Here is a 24,427-nt window from a genome sequence, read left to right on the forward strand (position 1 = left end):
GTACAGTCCTTATATTTAGCCGACATTCATTTTCAGTGTCTTGTCCTGTGAAACTTTTCATTATCTCTGACTGCAAGCATACACTGCAGTTAGCTTGGGCTGACATGGTGATTGCTTGAACTATGCCACTGTGTTATGATACAGTGAGACAACACCAGCATTTTGTGACACTGGCATTATGCTTCAAGGAAAAGAGGATGGACCCGAGTCTCTCAAGCTAACTGACAGCTCTGGTTCTACCTTCCTGAATATGGTACCAAGTAAAATGGTGTGTACCTGCTCATCGAAAGGAGCTGCCTTCTAAATGTCACATTTATTGTTCAAATTGTTTGAGCTACTTATTTAGAGAATGCCATTGTTTTCTGCATTTACATTATTTTTTTAAAAATTCAGTAGTCCTTTTATTTAGTGTAGATAATTTGAACAATATTCCTTCAGAATATATTATATTTAATAGGCTTGTTTTCTGCTATTTAAAAATATTACCAAAGGATGATCAGTCTTTAGCCTTTAAAAAAATAGACTAACATTTTACAATTCAGCCACAGTTTTGGTCTTTAATCATAGATTCTTTCAAAGGGGCACACATATTGCAGAATATGTAGCCAAATGGAACAAGTTCAGAATTAGCATCTAAAACCCTGTTTTAGTTCTTACCATCCTGGCAAAGAAAGCATCTGCAACTGCCTCTAGAATGCCATGCAGCCATTTCAATGTCCTTCTGTCAACAAAAAACATTCCAATGACATGTCACAGATATAAATTTTCTATTTAACTTTTATAAATCATTTCTGTAGATAAAACTTTATATAGCAACGTATAGCCCAATCCCTAATATTAACTAACCACCACCCTAACAGCATGCTGTCTGCCCGGGCACAGCATACGTGTTATGAAAGCAGAAGAGCACTGCTGCCTAAGAAATCTTGCTAAGCAAAGGGAGGTATTGTCTGCTTACCATTTGTTTTCCTTCTAACCCGCACTAATGCAGAACATACCCTCTGACTAATAGTCTCCAGGAGCCATAGTCAAAATAAAGACAATGGCTGGGAAAAGGCAACACCTTTTACTCCAAAATATTTATGCAGTATTTAACATGTCTTCTGATTCCAATTCATGATTTAGTAATAGCTGCATATAAGCCATAAATAGATATACATTTTTCTCCTTGTTCCATCTAAATACTTGAATCTACAGAAAATACTTTGAACCAGTACAGATCCATTTATTCAGTTTTCAGTAGCTGCTGCTGCATCTTTGAAGTGAAATAGATCTGTTGATACAAGTATAATTGGAAGTTAGATCAGAATCATCAAATGATCAAATTACTTAAATTAGACACATACTGAATTACCTAAAGATGAAGAAACTGCTTGATTGGCTAAGGCTTACAGCAGACAGTAACCTTCAATCATTTTCTACCTTTGCAGTAAACACTGACATATTTTGAAGGATAGGTGATATAAAGGATAGCAATAGCAACAGTTGGTACAAATTAAATAACCATTGAAAGAAACAAGGCTGATTGAGTTTTTGTTCAGAATAAGATTCTGACAGAGAGGAAATCTAAACCATTTAGAGCACCTCGATGGGAAAAAAAAAAAAGATTGAAATGATATTATATGGATTGCAATGCCCAAAAGGCACAGAGATAATGAAAACATGAATTGTATGAACTGCATGTAGCCAGGGACTGTCAAGCTATGGGGACTATTACCATTCATACTAATTATTGAACATTGATCCTTGGGATACAATATTCATCATTATGTTTAAAATAACCCAGTCCACATAACAGGGAGATTTGGGTCCATTTTCTTTTAGGCAATTAAATACTAAAATGTCTAGTATCTTGTACATGGTAAGTACTCTATTTATTCAGCAAGTATTTATTGCACATCCACTACAAACTAAGCATTTAACAAAAATTAATAAATATTTATTGTACATAAGAATGAAGAAATGCTTTTCTTGATAATTGAAGCAAAAAATATGATTTCATCAATTAACTACATAATTCAAATAAAAACTTTGTCTAAACCACTAAAATAGTACATATATACATATATAAGCATATTTGAAATCAGATATGTATTCATTTATTTGCTCACTTATTCAACAAATATTTATTGGGTGCTTATTATTTGCTAGATATTGTTCTAGGCCTGAAGAATATAACAATGAACAGAACAGACTAAATCTCTTTCTACATGTAACATATATTGAGGTAGAGAAAACAGACAATTTTTAAAAATCAAGTATGTGATATAATGTTAGGATTCAGAAATGGAAATGCTGATGTTGATACTGTGGTCAGTGAAAGCGTTTCTGAAAAGGTCATATTTGAGTCATGCAAATATCTGAGTTAAGAGCACTCTAGACAGAGGGAACAGTAAGTGAAAAATTCTGATGGCACAAACTTAGTTGGTGTGTCCTCAGAACAATAAACAGTCCAGTGTGGTTGGAGTATGGAAAGGGCAGAGAAGACTGATAGGAAATGAAATTGAATAGGTAGCCAAGGGCCAGATCATGTAAAGCTCCATAAACCATGGTACAAACCATCAAATTTATCCTAAGCTCCATGAAAAGACTTTGCTGGGTTTTAAGTAAGGAAATGATTTGATCTCGTTTACATGTTTAAAGCATCACTCTGGCTGTTCTGTGAACTGACTCTAGGGAGGCAGAGTAGAAACAGAGAGAGTAATTCAGAGGCTCATTCATTTCCCTGGTGATTTAGAATGTATGTACACTCATCTTTAGCTGTCTTTTAATTCCTAGCATTTTAGTGTCCTAATTCTGAATTAGCCTCTCCTTTTTTCTATTATCAGAGAAAAGAATTTTTAATTTGTATGTAATTTTACTAATTTCTTTATACTTTGTCATTCCAATTCATAGTATGCCACATAAATGTACTTATTTTGAAAAAAATAAAAGATATATGATAATAAGTGATAACATTTTGAATTCAAAGAAATGATAATTTAGGTTGCCTAAGATAGAAGACAGACAGCTTATTAAATGGATGGGTAAAATGGGTAAGGATAATTTAAATCCCTAATATGGGCTTAGTCACTCAGTCATGTCTGACTCTTTGCAACCACATGGACTGTAGCTCTCCAGGCTTCTCTGTCCATGGGGGTTCTCCAAGAACACTGGAGTGGGTTGCCATGCCCTAAATCCCTAACATAGACTGTATGAAATATATAGTCACAATAAAGTTAAAATAGTAAAAATATTGCCAAGTTTCAGATAATAACTTATGATCAGATCAGATCAGTCGCTCAGTCATGTCCGACTCTTTGCGACCCCATGAATCCCAGCACGCCAGGCCTCCCTGTCCATCACCAACTCCCGGAGTTCACTCAGACTCACATCCATAGAGTCAGTGATGCCATCCAACCATCTCATCCTCTGTCGTCCCCTTCTCCTCCTGCCCCCAATCCCTCCCAGCATCAGAGTCTTTTCCAATGAGTCAACTCTTCGCATCAGGTGGCCAAAGTACTGGAGTTTCAGCTTTAGCATCACTCCTTCCAAAGAAATCCCAGGGCTAATCTCCTTCAGAATGGACTGGTTGGATCTCCTTGCAGTCCAAGGGACTCTCAGGAGTCTTCTCCAACACCACAGTTCAAAAGCGTCAATTCTTCGGCGCTCAGCCTTCTTCACAGTCCAACTCTCACATCCATACATGACCACAGGAAAAACCATAGCCTTGACTAGATGAACCTTTGTTGGCAAAGTAATGTCTCTGCTTTTGAATATGCTATCTAGGTTGGTCATAACTTTTCTTCCAAGGAGTAAGCGTCTTTTAATTTCATGGCTGCAGTCACCATCTGTAGTGATTTTGGAGCCCAGAAAAATAAAGTCTGACACTGTTTCCACTGTTTCCCCATCTATTTCCCATGAAGTGATGGGACTGGATGCCATGATCTTCGTTTTCTGAATGTTGAGCTTTAAGCCAACTTTTTCACTCTCCACTTTCACTTTCATCAAGAGGCTTTTGAGTTCCTTATGATAGCCCCAGTATTTGTTATAGTCAATACCTTGTTGGTTTCATTAAAATGATATTTCTCCTTAGTGAAAATGAAAGTCACTCAGTCATGTCCAACTTTTTGCCACCCCATGGACTCTACAGTCCATGGAATTCTCCAGGCCAGAATACTGGAGTGGGTAGCCTATCCTTCTCCAGAGGATCTTCCCAACCCAGAGATCAAACTCAGGTCAGATTCTTTATCACGTGAACCACAAGGGAAGCCCAAGAATACTGGAGTGTGTAGCCTATCCCTTCTCCACAGGATCTTCCCAACCCAGGAATGGAACCAGGGTCACCTGCATTGCAGGCAGATTCTTTACCAACTTAGTTGAGTTAACAGGGAAGCCCTTAGAAGAGTTCAAAATAGTTGTTTTTACAAAACATAATGTATTCCTATAGTGACCACTTACTGAAAGAAAAGTCCACATTTGATTATGTAGTTTAAAAAGCCTTCTGAGATGAAGCCAAGAGCAGGACCATTTTGCACAACCATGCTTAAGAATAGAAATGCAGACATTTTAATTAGAATAAAAAGAATAGCACCGTTAGCAAGTAACTCTAGCATGAAAAAATAAATGAGAGCAAAAGAATTCAATGTGACTTTATGCATTTTGCTACATGTACCTTAATCTTAAATCTATAAATTGAGTTTGTTTCTACTGTGAGTAGAAATAGGTTCATCCATCATTTCATTTATATTGTCTCCCCATATAAATACATTTACATCATCTTATAGCTGGTCCCATCACTTCATGGCAAATAGATGGGGAAACAGTGGAAACAGTGAGAAAGTTTATTTTCTTGGGCTCCAAAATCACTGCAGATGGTGATTGCAGCCATGAAATTAAAAGATGCTTGCTCCTTGGAAGAAAAGCTATGACCAACCTAGACAGCATATTAAGAAGCAGAGACATTACTTTGCCAACAAAGGTCCATCTAGTCAAAGCTATGGTTTTTCCAGTAGTCATATATGGATGTGAGAGTTGGGCAATAAAGAAAGCTGAGCACTGAAGAATTGATGCTTTGGAACTGTGGTGTTGAAGAAGGCTCTTGGACTGCAAGGAGATCCAACCAGTTCATCTTAAAAGAAATTAGTCCTGAATATTCATTGGAAGTTCTGATGTTGAAGCTGAAACTCCCATACTTTGGCCACCTGATGCAAAGAATTGACTCATTGGAAAAGACACTAATCCTCGGAAAGATTGAAGTCAGGCAGAGAAGGGGATGACAGAGGATGAGATTGTTGGATGGCGTCACCAACTCAATGGACATGAGTTTGAGTAAGCTCTGGGAGCTGGTGATGGACAGGGAAGCTTGGCATGCTACAGTCCATAAGGTTACAAAGAGTCAGACATGACTGAGCGACTGAACTGAACTGATAGACAATATTTTAAAACCATGTTTTCTACATTTCTGTCTTGAATCTTTCCATGTTCTAAAAGCAAATTTCTCTGCTAGATGGTAAGCTCCGTGAATGGCAGGGATTTTTTTTTTTCTTAAGTACTATTAACTGAAAAAAAAAAAAAATGCACAAGCTGAAAGTTGAAAATTACATTTTATTCGATAGACTTACTGTGGACATAGCCCAGAATAAGCCTCTCTGATAACTCTAAGGAACTGTTCCAAAGAGTTCAGGGAAAAGCCCGGAAATATAGGAACTTTTGCTGAAGAAAAACGCAAACATGTTGAACATGGAAAGACTACTGCTAATTAAAAAAAAAAAAATAGTCACCCCAAGTTAATGACTTTAGTGCCTTTCTATGTATGGGAAAAATGAAAGAATTTGATCTCATAGAAATTATTCTTTTGATATGTATCTTAACTACCTAGGGCCAGCATTTTTTTTTCTCCACCCTGAATTCCACTCAAGGCACACCAGTGGTGGGGGGTGGGGAGGGTGCTGCAGTGGCTGATGGCTTAATGGCTTGATGGTGGGCAACAGGAGTAGCTGATCAGAATGGCAGGCAGCATTCTTTGTTTACTAAAATGGCATGTAATATATTTTGTCCACAGTACTTAGGTTCTATGCACAATGTTAGTAGCTTAGTCACCTCTGACTCTTTGCAACCCCGTAGACTGTAGCTCACCAGGCTCCTCTGTGGGGTTTCCCAGGCAAGAATACTGAACTGGGTTGCGATTGCCTTCTCCAGAGGATCTTCCTGACCCAGAGATCGAACCTGGGTCTCCCACATTGCAGGCAGATTCTTTACTGCCTGAGCCACCAGGGAAGCCCTACATATTGCTTTCTGTCTCTTGTTGGCTTAAATATTTGGAGAGAAAGCAATAAAGAAAGAGTAAAAAGGTAAGGAAGAAATGAAGGACAAAAATAAGCAGGACTACAAAGAGTAGGGGTAGGAGTGACAAACTTGTTTTTAGCATTACTCAATACAATGGTATAGAATTTCCAAGATGTGTAACATTTCTGGAAAATCAGATAAATAAGCTAATGGCTTATATATTTTAAGAATTCATAAAAGTTTAAATTATAAAATCTATAAGACAGTGCCAAGTATCTCATCTTTAAAACAGAATATACTAGATATGTTATCTGTTGAATTTCTTTTTTTTTTTTTTTTGAAAAGGCCATAAGCTAAATTTATTCTGTAAACAAAGCTGAGGCTGAGGAAGTGTAACAGTACAATTTCTTTTCAATATTTGAGTTTATGTCTTGGTAAGTGCTCTCCCTGCCTGTTGAATTTCTTCTTTAAGCAAAAAACAAAAAAACAAAAGACATTAGTCTTGTACTCCAAACATGGCAGAAGAAACTCAATTTATAGATTTTAGATAGATATACATGGCAAATAGTTCTTTTATCCAACTGATCAAAGTTTATTTGTGGATGATTAGTTAGGTGTAAGTAGAAAGATAATGTGGTGATGGCCAGCCTGAAATGAACTAAACCAATTTAATACAAGATGAATTAATTCCTCATGAGCAAGTGAGGCAACAGAACCTGCCATGCAACAAATATCATATGAAGTTATTTTCATTTGTTTTCCACTTATACCCTCAGGCAACCTTTAGAGATAGGTGTTATTATGAGCCAGGAGTTATTTTCCACATTTTACAAATGAGTCAAGTAAATTACAAAATTAAGATTTTTTAACTCAATGGCATATGATCCTGCAGTCCCACTCCTGGGCATGTATCAAGAGAACTATAATTTGAAAAGATACATACACCACAGTGTTCACTACAGCACTACTTACAAAACCCAGGACATGAAAGCAACTTCAATATCCATCAACAGAGGAATGAATAAAAAAGTGGTACATATATACAATGGAATACTACTCAGTCATAAAATGAGAATGAAATAAGCCATTTGCAGCAAAATGGTTGGCCCTAGAGATGATCATACTAAGTGAAGTAAGTTAGAAAAAGAAAGACGAATACCATATGGTATCACTTATATATGGAATCTAAAGTAGGACACAAATAAACTTATCTACAAAATAGAAACAGACTCACTGACATAGGAAACGGACTTGTGGTTGCCAAGGAGGGGGCAGGGTGGAGGAATGGATTGTGATGCAAATTATTTTTTAGTGGATGGATAAGTAACAAGGTCCTACTGAATGTGCAATATAGGAAATATAGGAATATAGGAAATATAGAAGTATAGGAAATATAGGAATATAGGAAACCATATTCAATATCCTATGATAAACCATAATGGAAAAGAAAAAGAATGTACATATAACTGAATCATATGCTATGCAGCAGAAATATACACATTCTAAATCAAATATACCTCAATGAAATAAATTTTTAAAAACATTTTAACTCAGGTTTATTGTTCATTCAATAAGCATTTATTAGGTACAGATGACTGGCTGAGACCTTAATAACAATATACAAATGTCCATGGTCTTTCCACTAAACTGTGGGGAGACATGACACAGGACAGAATGGAGAGCAAGTGAGTAAGGCTACAGATGATGAAACAGCCAGCAACATAGCAGAGGAAATAAACACCCCCAGGAAGAAAGCACTCTCAGATGACACAGAACATAGATGGAGTCCTGGGCAGTTAGGAATCACTGAGTAATTCACCAATTAGAAGAACATTAAGGAAATGTTGAAAAATCAAACAAGAATGCTCATTCATTGATTCAACAATTATATGTAAAATGTCTACTATCTGCAAATCACTGAGTTCGAGAATGCCAAGTTCATTGAGTAGAGGCTTTAACAGAGAAGACACTGCAAAGACTGGGAAGATGGTAGGAAATGAGGATGTGCTAGATAAACAGAAGTGCTAGGTAATACAAATATAAGAACACAAAGTATCAGAATTTTAGAACTGACCACTGTAGATATCATATTTAGTCAGCTGGACAGAGGAGCCTGGCAAGCTATAGTTCATGGGGTTGCAAAGGATTGGACATGACTGAGCACGCTTGTACACATGTCCTCCAGTATCCTGTGGTAGATGCCCAGCAGCTAGAGAGCAAGAATGCCAAAGGCCCCAGAGTCCTGACTCCTGGCACAAGTTTCCTTTAATAACCTGGCCTGATTTCCAGAAGCCTCTATGGCTCTGAGTCCCAAACAGGAGGCATATGTTTTCATTTCTAATGTGAAACAGGAGACACTAGTTTTAGGGAAGATGAAAAATGTTTCATCATGAATACATGGGAGAGAATCAACAGAGGGAAAAGAATGAGAAATGATCCTGTCAGAGAGGTATCTTCAGTGCAGTAAAGGATTTAGAAGTTCTCTTGCTACAAGTCACCATGGAAACCACCTGTTAAAATTCTACTCTTCTTTAAAGTTCTAGTTCAAGCATCACCTTCTCCGTGAAACCTTTCAGGATCCTCCAGGTAGAAATCATTGTTTCTCCTCAATGCTCTCAAAACATTGTTCATGCCAACTCTGATGACACTGTTTTACGGATACTTTTTTCCTCATTTCGTTGTGATCTCTGTTACCATCTAGGATCACATGGGTCATCTTGGTGTCTCTGATGTTTAGCCCAGTGCCTGGCACCAAGTAAATGCTCAACTATGCATGTGAGGTTAGACTGAATTCAGTGAGAGCCATGATAGATGAAAAAGCATGTGCTTAGGAATAAAAGACAAACAAAAACAAAACAAAAAAGAGGGGCAGTAATAGTTGCAGCCTTCCAAACATCTTTAACAAGAAGACCTTATCAGGAGTTCAAAGCAGGAAGTGTTTACACATCCTGTACCTTTTTACCTTTTAAAGCTTAATCTGTTTGAGAAACTCGGAAGCATTCTTATTTCAAGGCAAAACGTTCAAACATTTCTACTTAAAGTCCTTCATCCCCGTGGTTTTTGAATAGCTCACGACTATTCCTGGCTGCCAACGCTGCCTACAGCCCTGTTTCAGAGCATCAGAACTCACCGGCAACACTGCAGGAAGTCAGTGAAGAACGTGGCTTGGCTGTAAACTCAAATGCCACCATGGGTTGGTGCATTTAACATTTCAGGGGGTGAACAAGTAAGATGAGAGAAGCAGAGAAGGACAAAGATGATTCCCTTCCTATGACAAACTTGGCTTGAAAGTCATTTTTATTCAGACATAAGAAGCTCAATCTTAAACAGTTGTTATTTACAAAGACACATTTCAATCCACTGGAATCTCTCCATGCTCATATTATTTTTTATGTGGCTTAAACAATTTAGAAATAAGTTATCTAGATCTAAATCAATGCAACAAATATTTGCTAAGCTTGACATTTAAGCAAAATGTCAAATTTAATATTTTTAATTTTATTTTGAAACTAGCAAAAATATAACACATATGCATCCACCACCTAGTTTTAGCAAACTTACTTTACCATATTTGCTTTTGATCTTAAAGACATTACAGGTAAAGCCATCTTCCTTCCTTAATCATATTTCCCATCTTCTCTTTTCAGGGTTGGTGTATAGCATCCTTATGAATATTGCAATTATATTTTTTATTCATCAAATAATGAAATTTATGATAGCATAATATGTATTAAATATTATTTTAGAAGCAAATTTAAATTAAATGACCCTAAAATTAATAAGTGAAAGATAAAAGATGATATAATCCTAACAGGAGATCATTTGATACAAGTTTTAATTATAAATGTTGTTAGTTCATGCCAGCATAATTTAATCGACACTTTATTTTTACACTCAATTATAAGAGTGTAAACTTTTGTGGACACCATTCTGGAAAAAACATGTAGCAAAAACACTGAGAATTAATTTCATGAGGAAACACTGCAAATATACAAATATCACCTTATTTTCCTATCTTTATATCATAAGATCAATAAAACTAACTGAAACTTGTTGGATAGATATTTTATTCCTCCTATTTATCATCATCATTCATACACACATACTTACTACTCTTAGCTTCTTAGCTCCCTGAGAGCCAAGTAAAGGGAAACATATTAGGTGTTAAGCTGACATTACCTAATAAAAGGAGATATGCTCAGATCAAATAAGACTACTTTTTTTCTTTGAAAAACATATTATGAGTGTCCTTATAGGAAAATAAATAAAAATTAAATAAACAAATGAAAATCACCTGAGCAATGTATGGACAGTGTTTTCAAACTAGCAGTTTTACCACAATGCAGAGCTAGTTTTCATTTACTCTTTCTGATATCTCATGGATTAAATCCAAGGGCATGATATCAAATTGCAGGTTTCTAGAAAATCTAGACGGTAATGATGTTGATGCATATTTACTCCTGAAAGTCTCTTGGCAAATGAAAGCATACCAGAAGGCCAGTCTGTAAAATAGAAACATGAAGCCACCTCACTGGCTGAAGTAGGGGTGGGAATCTCATAGCGGGTCCTCAAGGAAGGTACTAGAACACTCAACATGGATTGCGACAGGAAGGAGTGAGTGGGAATTCAGTCTATCACGTTATTCAAATGAGAGTTTTTTCATCGTATTGTGTTTCCTTCCAACTTTTTATTCTGAGGTTTTCATGCTTTCTTACTTTGTTGTGTACTAAGACCCATCTAGTCAGAGCAACCACGCTTCTTAGTAATCAGAGTCACCCTTGGTTATTGAATATGTTTTCTAGCTTAATGAGCAAGAGCATACACATGATGCTAATGAGGGATTTTTGCTTCAAGATACTTTTAAAAATGTATATGAGTAAGAAGAATTGTTTGCTCTGATTATTTTAAGATGTAAATGCAGCTGCTTCAAAAAGGAAAAAATAATACTGAGAAAAATGCAACTGTGATACATGAAAATGGATCACGAGTTAAATCCTGCTCCAGCTACATGGTATACACTGCAGAGGGGCGTGGGAGCACTCACAGCCTTGGAGGGAGCCTTGTCTGCCTTGTCTGCTCTCTGAGGCAGTGGCATTAATATATATCTGCTGCCACAGTCATCTTCAGTCAGTCCTGGAATCAGGCAAGACTATACGTTCATACAAGGAGGAATTCTCTAAACTGCAATGAAGGGTGTTTCCATGATATCTCCATCATGATAGAACCCTGTTTGCCTCTGTCCCAGGGGCAAAGGAAGAAAATTGTCCCCACCAGGAGAAGAAAGAATGCCTTCCTGAATCCCACACCCAACTGCCTCCCTGAGCCTGGCTGCTCTTCTCCCAAGTTTCCGATTTGGAACAGAACTCAGGTCAGGAAAAAAAAAGCAGGAAAGCATAGAGCAGGAAAGGCATGAAGGTAACATTTTCACCTTAGTGCTTTGCTATAATATGCCTTAAAGATCAAGCCCTATTGATCCTTCGTTTGAGTGACTACCTCACTCCCGAGCCTTCCTTGCTAGTCCCTTGAGCTGATAGCAATAGCCTGGTGACTAGTCCCCCTGCCTGTGCTCCACTACCATCTTTCATCATGTTGCCCTTCTCATCACCATATGTCAAAAAGCTTTCTGGACTCCCCATTGCCTAGAAAATAAAGACCGCTCTTTGCACTGGAATTGAGGCCCTTTATCATCTGACTATAGAGAGTTGGACTCTCCCACTTTTATTGGGAGGAGTTCACTCCAATCAGACTAATTTATTCCTGTTTCTCCAACACCCGGTGCACTGTCTGCCTCCACACATTTCCCCATGTCGTTCACTCCATCACAGTTCTGTTAAGTCCTACCCATCTTTTGAGATAATCCAGTTTCCGTGGTATCCTCCCCAGTGAAAAAATAATAGTCACTCAGTTGTGTCTGACTCTTAGTGAACCCAGGGACTGTAACCTGCCAGGCCCTTCTGTCCATGGAATTCTACAGGCAAGAATACTGAATGGGTTGCCATTCTCTTCTCCAGGGGATCTCTTCCCAACCCAGGAATCCAACCCAGGTCTCCTGCATTGCAGGCAGGTTCTATGGACTTCTCTGGTGGTTCAGACAGTAAAGCGTCTGCCTACAATGAGGAAGACCTGGGTTCAATCCCTGGGTCAGGAAGATCTCCTGGAGAAGGAAATGGCAACCCACTCCAGTATTCTTGCCTGGAAAACCCCATGGATGGAAGAGCCTGGTAGGCTACAGTCCATAGGATCACAAAGAGTCCGACACAACTGAGAGACTTCACTTTCACTTTCTTTACCATCTGAGCCACCCAGGGAAGCCTTATCCTTCCTGTCTTGTGAGCATTAAACCTGGGAGTCATGTAGAAGTTGGAGCTAACTATCTGCCACAGGGGGCCCCTCCAGAGTTTCATCTCCTTTCTCATCATGCCATCTTGGTTTTACTTGATGAATCAGTCCTTCTGATTTCTCCACCATGGATGTTTTGGAATCAGTGCATTTAATCACCTGTCCCTGTCACCTGAAACCACACACATAGCACCTAAAGCGTGTGGGAGAAGGTGTGTAACTGAAGCATGTACATTAATCAAGAATATTAAATTGCTTATAATGGAATAAAGGAGAAAGAGGAAAAGGGTGTGGCTGAGATTTCTCAGAGACTATGCAAGTTATCTGCCTTAGAAAGAGCCAAGGAACTTGCTTAAAATGCTGATTTCTGAGTCCCATCCCAGATGTAATGCATCAGAATTTCCCATGACAAATCTTACACTAAATTTGGAAAAATCTCTTAGTGTTACAGGGTAAGAAAGAGCATTTACTATGATTGCAACTCATCACAACTGCACATCAGAATCACCTGTGGCATTTTCAACAACTACAGTTACCTTGACCTGATATCAGACCTCCTAAGTGAAAACCTTTGGGTTGGTGCCCAAGGTTGAACTATTCCACAAGAGGTTTTGATCTGCATCCAGGCTTCATATCACTAAGTCAAGAAATTAATGATGACCAATACTTATTAGGTAATTACAACTTCTAGAAATAGTATTAGGCAGTTTATGTACATTTATAAACTATTTCCATAGGTTTAGGGAAGTTAAGTAAGTACTCCAATGCCATAAATGTAGTAAGTGATCAAGCCTCAGTTCAGTTCAGTTCAGTCACTCAGTCGTGTCTGACTCTTCACGACCCCATGAATCGCAGCACTCCAGGCCTCCCTGTCCATCACAAACTCCTGGAGTTCACTCAGACTCATGTCCATCGAGTCAGTGATGCCATCCAGCCATCTCATCCTCTGTCATCCCCTTCTCCTCCTGCCCCCAATCCCTCCCAGCATCAGAGTCTTTTCCAATGAGTCAGCTCTTCCAATGAGGTGGCCAAAGTACTGGAGTTTCAGCTTCAGCATCATTCCCTCCAAGGAAATCCCAGGGTTGATCTCCTTCAAAATGGACTGGTTGGATCTCCTTGCAGTCCAAGGGACTCTCAAGAGTCTTCTCCAACACCACAGTTCAAAAGCGTCAATTCTTCGGCACTCAGCCTTCTTCACAGTCCAACTCTCACATCCATACATGACCACAGGAAAAACCTTAGCCTTGACTAGACGGACCTTTTTTGGCAAAGTAATGTCTCTGCTTTTGAATATGCTATCTAGGTTGGTCATAACTTTCCTTCCAAGGAGTAAGCATCTTTTAATTTCATGGCTACAGTCACCATCTGTAGTGATTTTGGAGCCCTGAAAAATAAAGTCTGACACTGTTTCCACTGTTTCCCTATCTATTTGCCATGAAGTGATGGGACCGGATGCCATGCTTTTCGTTTTCTGAATGTGGAGCTATAAGCCAACTTTTTCACTCTCCACTTTCACTTTCATCAAGAGGCTTTTGAGTTCCTCTTCACTTTCTGCCATAAGGGTGGTGTCATCTGCATATCTGAGGTTATTGATATTTCTCCCGGCAATCTTGATTCCAGCTTGTGTTTCTTCCAGCCCAGCGTTTCTCATGATGTACTCTGCATATAAGTTAAATAAGCAGGGTGACAATATACTACCTTGACGTATTCCTTGTCCTATTTGGAACCAGTCTGTTGTCTCATGTCCAGTTCTAACTGTTGCTTCCTGACCTGCATACAGATTTCTCAAGAGGCAGATCAGGTGGTCTGGTATTCCCATCTCTTTCAGAATTTTCCACAGTTTATTGTGATCCACACAGTCAAAGGCTTTAGCCTCAGTTAAACACAATTTGATACAAAATGAGCTCCAATGTCATTATCATCTACCTTTATTATTTTAGACATTATTTTAATACGTGGCCATCAGTCTCTTTCCCAAAATTCTGACATCACCTAGGGAAAGGATTTCTCAGCTTGGTTTCCCTTCAGTCAGATACTCATTGATTTGGCTATCTGTAGTTCTATACTTTTCCTCAGTTCTTTTCATTTAACAGGTCAGTGTCTGTGCTTTAATCCTTATAAATAGATTCTTGTGGTTGTTTAGTTGCTAAGTCGTGTCTGACTCAGTTGTGTCCCCATGGACTGTAGCCCGCCAGGCCCCTCTGTCCAGGGGATTTCCCAGGCTAAAATACTGGAATGGGTTGCCATTCCCTTCTCCGGGGGATCTTCTGAACCCAGAGATCAAACCCACATCTCCTGCATTGGCAGGCAGATTCTTTATCATTGAGCCACCTGGGAAGCCCCACAGATAGACATTTATAGGAACTGAATCTTTTCTACGTACAAGAGAAGCCTGGTCCCCCTCCTTGTAATGCCGGGTTACGTGTCTGGAGAAGGGCATTGCTTCTTCCTCCTAGGTTTTAAAACAAAAAGATTGCCTTTCTCAAACTAAAAAAAAAAAAAAAAATTGGCCCAAGCTCACATACGTCACCTGAATAACAACACAGTAGACTTCCTCATCTCACCTCCCAGTCAGCACTTTTCCACCCTCTGTACAGAGGGTTTAACTTTTTAATGAATTTTCACACCTCTTTAGCTCATTTTTGCCCACAATTCAGTTGTTCCTGTAGTTTCCTTACAGGTAAAATACTTATAATCAAGTTCCATCAAAAGGAGTGACATGAAAATTGAATAAATGCATGTAAAGTATCACAGAACTCTTGAATGAAAGGTACACACTGTTTTTGCTGTTACTAATATCATGCAGCTCATCCATTACAGTCCTGACAGAGGACACTGACGGCAGCTCTGACCTCATTTACTGGCTGGGCCAGAAGGGTTCTGCGTCGTAACCTCAGAGACAGACAAGCTCCAGGGAAACAAACCAGTCATGGTCTGAAACAGCCCCGAAATCACGGTCACTGCAATGCAACTAACTGTAGATCAAAACCTCTTGTGGGATATTTCAAACTGATTAAGAGTGTTGTATGGTAAAATTCTGAATGGACACCAGATCAAGGACCTTAGGAGAGGAATAAGTGACAGGCATGTTTAATAGATGAAACAAAATCTAGTGAAATTAGAGGGCAGCCACAAAGCAGACACATGAATAAGTAATGTGCTACCTGGCAGCACTCGCATCCTCTCACTCTGGTGGATGATGAGTCGTTCTTAAATACAATGGGAAAGGCTTGTTTAACTTATTTCAGAACATCCTTGTAAGAGGCATTTCAGGAGAGTTCTAAATTAATGTCAGACACCCCAAAATATTCATGGGGTAATTGTAAATGTATGTGAGTTGTCTTAGCACATTTTACTTAGTATAACTTAGATTCTTCACTCCATCAAGGGATCTTTTAAAATTATTGGATGTTTCTCTTCTTTCTTGCTAAGCTAGGTTTTCAGCTAAGGTTTTCAGTCAATGTTAATTTTCTTTGAAGGATTTTCAGAGGGGAGTATTTCCACATAGAGACCCCTGAAATTATTATTTTCAAGTAGGGCTGATTCTTTTTCTTTGTAGCCTAGAAGAAAAGAGATCTATGTAATCGCAGTGTCAAAGTGTCAAAAGACTGAGATAGGTTAAAAAAAAAAAAAAGGAGAATAAAAGAAAACACAAAAACCTTAAAGGCATCCATGCAGTCCTCAGCCTTACAAATTCTTGGCTCATATTAAATACTTGTGACATGCTATAATTAACCAGTTACTCCTCTCAGAATGAATAATAATGCAATTATTTGCCAAATGCAGGGAAGAAGGGGTAGTTTCTGTTTTTAAAATGTTCGCCTTTCATTTTTTTCTTTCTATAGAAAGAAAAATCCTGGATTAATTTACATAAGCTGTGAAAGCACAGAGTGACCTGCATTCTCACCATTAATACAATAATTCTGTCACCTTTTTTATCAGAGTCTTATATTTTTCAATAGTTTGAAACATCACTAAACTGACAAGTCACATCCGTATTCAAATGGCTGTTAAGAACTGCACCCAAATACCACAAAATATAAGTAGTAACCTGAAAACATCTTTTTATATTATAATTGGAATTCTATGCCATTGAAGTGGCTAAGGGCTAATGAGGGCTCTGTTTCCTTTGTCCGTGTAGACACAAATAAAAGAAGGGAGGTGAACCTTAGTTCTTCAAGATCCTACTCCTTCCTTAGAGATTCCATGTGCCAAGTAGCACAAAGTTAGGTGAGAATTGATCTGAATATAGCAATGGTTCTCTCTCCTATGTGTTGATGTCTAGACAATGACTATTTTCTTTAATTTTTTCCACCTCCATCCTACCATTATCTCAGTAATTCATTCAGCAAGCATTTATTAAAGACTTGCTATGACACACTGTCCTAGGTACCAGGTAAAATTCAAAAGTAAAAGAGACACATTTCCCTTGAGAAGGTTGCAGAAAGGTAAAGATATGAACTAAAGAATAGGCACATTAACGATGTAGTCAATATCACCAGGCAGCCCCCTCTCCACATACATACATACACAAATTCATTCACTTGCATAAATAGACAAACCCCCCTTGTGCCATGAATATGAGCTTCTAGAACTTCCAGACTCTAAGTTTTGAAGCAGACTTGCATTTAGTGCTAGATTTTGTCATTTCAGTAGAGTCATTTCATATGTGCCTGTCTCTGTGTGTTTTTCTGTGGAGCCACCTTTATATAGGGTTTCCTTAAAGATAAAATATTCTGAACAACTGATGCCTTAAATAATCAGATTCATTGAATACATCTCAGTTACTCATTCTAATACCAGATGTTGTTCAGAATTTTTTAAAACTAATAGTCTCTGACATATTCACTAATTCACATACTCACTAATAATCTCTGACAAATCACTTGTTTGAGAAGACAGAGACCGAGTCAACATGATTTAAATTCATAAAATCATGATAAATATTCCAAAAGTAGACATAACTGTTTTTTCAAGCCTTATTCATCCAGAGTATTCCTTTAATTAGTTAACAGCAGGAATTTGGATCTTTTTTGTTTTTCATTGTACTAAACAGTATGTAGAACAGTGCAGGTTTTGGCATCAGACTGCCTGTATCTGAAATTAGGTTCTTCTCCTTACAAGCTGTGTGACTTCTCCAAGCCTACATTTTCTTATCTGTAGGACAAAAATACTGTGTGCTGTGCTTAGTCACTCAGTCGTGTCCGCCTCTTTACAACCCCGTGGACTGTAGCCCATCAGGCTTCTCTGTCCATGGGGATTCTCCAGGCAAGAATACTGGAATGGGTTGCCATGCCCTCCTCTAGGGGATCTTCCCAACCCAGAGATCAAACCCAGGTTTCCATATTGCAGGTGGATTCTTTACCATCTGAGCCACCAGGGAAGCCCAAGATGGAGATAGTAACTACCTCATAGAGATAGAAGGATAAAAGGAGTAATAACATATAAAGCATATAACACTGGGACAGGCACTGTCATTGAATAAGCTATTATTATTACCATTATTCTTAAATTCAATTGAATATTCATTGATTTCAGTGAGGACATTTAATATTTGGCAAGAAAAATATTTATCAGCTACCGTATGTCTACTTTTATGGCAGTAGAGTGATGAGAATTTGGATTAATTTTATCCTTTCTTTAAAAATATAAAATCCTTTTGCTCTGTTCGTTCATTTCACTTATGTATGTATTGAAACCACAGTTACTAAAAGTTTAGTGTATGTGAAAGGTATTGGGCAGGGCAGGAACACAAAGATTAGCCGCTACTGATAAAAGTCAAAATGGACTTTAGAGTTTGAGACTCTGATCCTGGAATCCTGCATGGTCTTCTAACTAGTTAAGCTTAATATACTTAGGTACAAAAAATATAGTAAATAATAATAATGTATTCAGAATTCATTGGTTTTTCATAATGTAGAAATATTAGGTCTTTTTAAGCCAATCCCAACATTTCCTTTTCCCTGATCTACATAGTTTTTAAGCCATTTCAGCAATCAACGAAGCTTCTTCCACTTATTCAAAGAAAGAAAAATATTCTCCATAGATTTCAAATTTCCAATTGATACTGAAATTCATGAGCAAATTGATTATACTCATGCCTTTATTTAACATAGGCAAGGCTCAAAGAGGACAGAGGAAGGAGGGGAGGTATTATATAATGACACTGTGCAGTAGAGAAAAGATGAGTGTAACCCATGCTTGCCTGAAGCTTATGGCAAAACTCTTACCTTACTTTCACCTAAAAGAATCTAGGTCCTCCTTTTGAGATGAGAATAGAAATGCCGAATGTCTGAACTTTTTTTCTTAGGCATTTCCTGAAAGGCTTTATTTGAGGCAGCAAGAGTGAGGAATTTCCAAAGGGGAAACAAACCTTGAAAGGATATCCCTGAATGAGCAATGCTGGAAAAGGAAAGGGAAGAAGGTATCGGCAGCAAAAAGTCTATGGGACTAATATCAGATCAGTCAAAGGGAAAAAAGAAATAGCCCACTGGAAAACAGTGTTATTGTTAGACTTTCCAAATAATTGTTTAATTTATTTGTACTATGGTTTAGTTGAGTTCTTCACTGAAATGTTGAATCTGGCCAGTTCAATTCAACCAAATTTTATCTTTCCATCTCTATTCTCATTTGCTATTTTGTTATGATATCAAATGGATTTCTGAATTGCCAGTCTTTTTTTTTTTCCTGGCAAGATTATATGTGATGTACATCCCTGAATTTCTTTGTATTCAACTTGGAGAAACCTGAAAATCCCTTGATATAATACCTAGTTTGTTCTAGATGTTCATAGGTTCTCACATACCTTCTTTTCTGTTCTGCTGCTGCTAACAGATAATTATTTCAGTGTCTTTCAAGGGGATGGTCTCTAGAGTCCAACACAACAATAGTCAAAACCTCAACTCTCCTCAACATAAATGAAGCTATCTTTTAAAAAATACAAAAATCTGTCCCCTTTCCTCTTTATTGAGAATAAGCCTGAGCTACAGTCACTTCTCCCAATTCTTTATCACAAGGACCAAAAGCTCTTTGAACATGTAGCAGCTCCTGATCTCAGATTTTTCAGATGCCAAGAATCAGCCAAAGAAGCAATATTGTGATCCCAGTAGCTGTCATCATGTAGCACCATCATGGCCAAGGTAGGAACACCGCTCTCAATGACTTAAGCATTAGAGATGGTTGCCATCTCTCTTATTTGTACCTAAGTGAACTATTAAAAATAACCAAGTGTTCCTAGAATAATTCTCTTATTAAAAAAATAAAATAAATGGATTAGCACATTATCTGCCAACATTTTTAACCAAGATCTAGGTAATTCTGATACAGATGGTTTCAAGACTACACTCTGAGAGACACTAGTGTGTAGACAAACCCTCTCTCACTCAGTCAACAAACCAATCAAGCAGTGATTGGCAGGAAATGAGTCTGATGCCAGGCTGATTAACTAAGAATACAGAACCCTAGGCTTCCCCCTGCCCCAGATTTAAAGAGGCCCAGAAACCTGCCTATAAACGACTATGTTTAAAAGTTTTCCAGGAAACTAATACACAGCCTGTGGTGGGCAGAAAGGATTGTATTTTAGTTTAACACATCTGTGGGGGGTCCTTGTTCCACAGTTTACTATCTCTCTGACCTTATGTAATATCATTGGTCTGTAAAATGGCTGTTTCAAAGGTTAAAGAAAGCAATGCGTGTTCAGAACCCAGCATGTTGTCAGCTGCTTGTTTTTGTTATCCTTACATCCTATGCTCAGCTCCAAGTAAAATATACAGAAGTGAAATGTGTGATTCATCACTTCAAGAATCTTATCATCTGTTTAGAAAAGTAATAGAAATATTAATAAAAATTTTAAACAGGAGTTTATATTCTAAGGCAGTAACATATTTGCACATTTAAACACAATATTCTGAGTGAAAAAGTAGATTGTAAAATACGGTGAGTTACAAGGACATAGGAAAAATCCTAAGAAGCTTGCTTTAAAATATCTAATTCTCTTAATTCAAGTAAACTAATTTTCATTAATTCACCAAATTTTTATTTCTATTAAGAAATCTATTAAAATCATGAGTGATAATCAACTTATTTAAAACAGAAAACAGAGAGTAGTATGTATTTGGGAAAGAGTTTAATGGTACAGGCTACAAGGGGCCCGTGAAACCCCTAAAATATTATGCATAGTTGTTTACATGAGTACAGTGCTTCTGAGGAGAGGTCTATACCTTTCATTTGATTCTCAAAGGGTTTGATGATCTCCTCCAAATACTAAAGAACACTGACCATTCCTGTTTAGCACATCTTATGTGTATCTGCATATACGCTGAAGAAATTTAACTCCTGATTGCATTCCAAATAATCTCCATGTGTACATTCTCTGAAATGTCCTCTGAGTCATTTTCCTCAAGCTTTCACCATTCAAATATCCTGAGAAAAGAAGTAACACAGTAGATTTCATTTAAGGAAATTGTAAAGCAGAATTTCATGGCTACTTCAGCCTATTCAAATTCTGCAGGCATCAGCAGGGAAGTTTATGTACATATTTTAAAAGTTCCAGTGGCAGAGATTAACTGATGATTATTTTCTGAGTTTCCCCTTTTTTATTTTTTATCCATTGCTCAGTCTTTTGAATTATTTTAGATTAGTTCTATGTTTCTTTTCATCTCAGGGAGAAGAGTGAAGGAACTTCCCCTGGAAGGATACAATTCAATTTTGCCAACTTGCATTTTGCCAACCTAGCAATTCTTCCTCTTTGTGTTTTATTTATAATGTGGTAACAACACCATTGATGTTGCACATTTTATTTCTCTCTCCCTTTAGGTGTGTGTGCAACATTGACTGTTCTCAAACCAACTTCAATCCCCTGTGTGCTTCTGATGGGAAATCTTATGATAATGCATGTCAAATCAAAGAAGCGTCATGTCAGAAACAGGAGAAAATTGAAGTCATGTCATTGGGTCGATGTCAAGGTAATACTCACACCAAAATTCATTTTAAAGAATATCTTTAGTCTTTGCATGGGCTTCCCTTGTGGCTCAGCTGGTAAAGAATCTGCCTGCAATGCGGGAGACCTGGGTTCGATCCCTGGGTTGGGAAGATCCCCTGGAGAAGGGAAAGGCTACCCATTCCATTATTCTAGCCTAGAGAGTTCCCTGGACTGTATAGTCCATGGGGTCACAAAGAGTCAGACATACTGAGCGACTTTCACTTCACTCAGTCTTTACATAGTAATGAAAAGTGGAGATAATCCTTTATTAGGCAGGGACTTCATTTTTGAAACACAAGTTTGGTTTACAATGGACAGTAAATTTTACTGTAGCAATTGTGGTGATTATAGGGCCTATTGGCAACGGTCCATACTTTTTTTCTGTATAATGGCACTGCGTCTTCACAATGCCATCAACACTGAGTCCAATATTCAAAAAATTGTAGGTACACTCCTTGAACAGGGTAAAAAGAAAGTTAAACTCATTTTTAGCAAAGAATATAAAGAATTATTGTATAACATTGAAATCAAAGCAAATCACACCATTGTTATATATTGAGCCAATAGAAATATTTCAAGTACATTTTTATAATTGGGATGTCCCAGAATGTTCTATTTTGTTTCTTGTTCAGAAACAAATATTTTCTTGGGTTTTGATTTGTTATTCTTTTGCCCAGCTTATCTCAGTTATAGTTTGAAACTTCTCCTCGCCCTAAGCATTAGAAAGCCTATATCTTTCTATTTGTCAGTCTTAAACAGAAATTGATATTTTAAATCTGTTTTGTGTAAAGATTACTTAGAAATATATTTGAAAACTCCTTAATTGTAGTGAAAATACTGTGAGACAGATATCTGGGTAACAAGTTAATCAATCTTTATTGTTAATTTTTTTAACACAGATAACACAACTACAACTACTAAATCTGAAGATGGGCATTATGCAAGAACAGATTTTGCAGGTACATAATATTTTCCACTTCAAAATATGAGCACTGCTATTAAAGAATTCTGAGGCATCATTGTTTACCATTGGTCCTAAGTTGATCTTGTAAGACTCCTGACATGGGCTAGTCTTCTCTTGCTTAGTTCAAATTTTCAATAGATAAGATTGAATTTTTGTGGAAGCAAATAAGATACTTTTTTTTGCAGTTAAAGCAATTGTCAAAAATGTCAGTAAGACATAATTAACTTGTTTTGACAGTGCAAATGGTACAAATGACAAAACATTTATCAAATTAATGGGCATCAATGGAAATTAATGCAATTTTTGGTGGTATATTGTAATTAATGCAAATGTTCTAGTTTGAATTTTTATAAAAGTCAACAATAAAGGAGTCTTCTAGTCTCTAAAAAAGCTGGAAAGAAAGGACATCTATAAATAGCAATACAGGCTGTCTTTACTCTGATGCAAAGTTTAGAAGGTATGGTTAACTTATTTCAAAAATAATAAAATAATTTACTTAGAAACTAAAATGCAAAATTATACATTTATAATTTTATAGAGTAAAATTATACTCTGACACATGCAAAATTATAAAGCATTTTATGCAGAAATGTAAATCTTATTTAGCAATTATAGAATATTATTCTGAGGAATATTTTTGCCTAATATAGTTTGCTTGAGTGAGAAATAATTTATGGGTATTCAAATGTGATTTTTAACAGATTCTTAAATTTCATAGAAATTTAGGATAAAAATATAATAAAATTATTGATGTTGATAATGATATGTAGTTTTTTTAAAACAGTTTTTCATTTAGTTATTAAATATCTATAACTAGATTTATGGCTAATATCCAATGGAAAAAATGCTTAAGAAATATGGACTATTATTCACTCTTTTTGAAACTGTATTTCCTTTAGCACTATTTCTGCCAGTATATTTATACACGTAATAAATCTTGATGAAATTTTTAAAAATTAGATGTTTTACTTATAGATACTTCAAACATCTCAGAATTTGGAAATAATAATTCTTTTTAAAAATTTTCCATTTTTACCTTAATTTTCAACATGTAAATAAATATTTTTGTGTGCTAGTAGTCTAGAATTATCATGAACAATGATCCATGGAAAAAGACATTAGTTCTACATAGATACTATATAGCAATTTCCAAAATGTCCAGGAGACCTATTGATACACGTTCCTTGAAAAGAGGAGTCCCTGGTCAGTAGTTTGAGAAGATCCCAGATAAACAAATGATTTTTTTTTTTAACCTAGAACTCCTCATAGCTTTTACATGCAGTATAAAACTTTTAAGAAATATGCATCTTTTATTTATTTAATGCTTTTTATGTCTTGTGCAGAATTTCTCACATATATAAAATACACACAAATATAGGCCATATAGTAAAATGAACACAAAGGTACTCATCACTCAAACTGAGTAACATCAATCCATGGCTGACCTAACCCCATCCCCACAACCCATCTTTCTCCACTTTCAAAATATGTGGAAATCATTCTAGAAATTACATCATTTTATTCATAAATACTTTAGCTTACATCTCTAAAAGATCAACCCTTTTTAAATAAAATTATGTTATTATCACACACAACACAATTATGAATAATTCCTAATAACACATAGCTTTTATCAAACTTGTTGATGAATAACACATTTTTTTGTGGCATAGTTTTCATTACTAGTGTCACCAAGAATGTACTTTGGAATATGCTGATCTACAGGAAAATACTGAAAGTAATGAAAGATAATAATGGAAAATTGAAGTCTGAAGCTAATAGCATGCTTTACGTTTTAAATGATGTCAAATTTAAATTCTATATTTTATTATAAATAATAACTATATATTGGCATTTTAAATCACCACCTGACATAT

The 24,427-nt window shown here is 36.8% G+C and overlaps 1 protein-coding gene across 1 annotated transcript in view; it reads left to right on the top strand.

Annotated features, from left to right (window-relative positions):
- The window catches only part of TMEFF2 (transmembrane protein with EGF like and two follistatin like domains 2), a 283,846-nt gene that overhangs the window by 199,678 nt on the left and 59,741 nt on the right, over positions 1-24,427 (top strand). Inside the window, exons 6-7 of the mRNA XM_070380321.1 lie at positions 21,421-21,569; positions 22,486-22,545. Coding sequence (XP_070236422.1) covers positions 21,421-21,569; positions 22,486-22,545 — 209 coding nt within the window. The remainder of the gene's footprint in view (positions 1-21,420; positions 21,570-22,485; positions 22,546-24,427) is intronic.

The sequence above is a fragment of the Bos mutus genome, chromosome 2 (assembly GCF_027580195.1).
Source record: "Bos mutus isolate GX-2022 chromosome 2, NWIPB_WYAK_1.1, whole genome shotgun sequence".
Lineage (NCBI taxonomy): Eukaryota > Metazoa > Chordata > Mammalia > Artiodactyla > Bovidae > Bos > Bos mutus.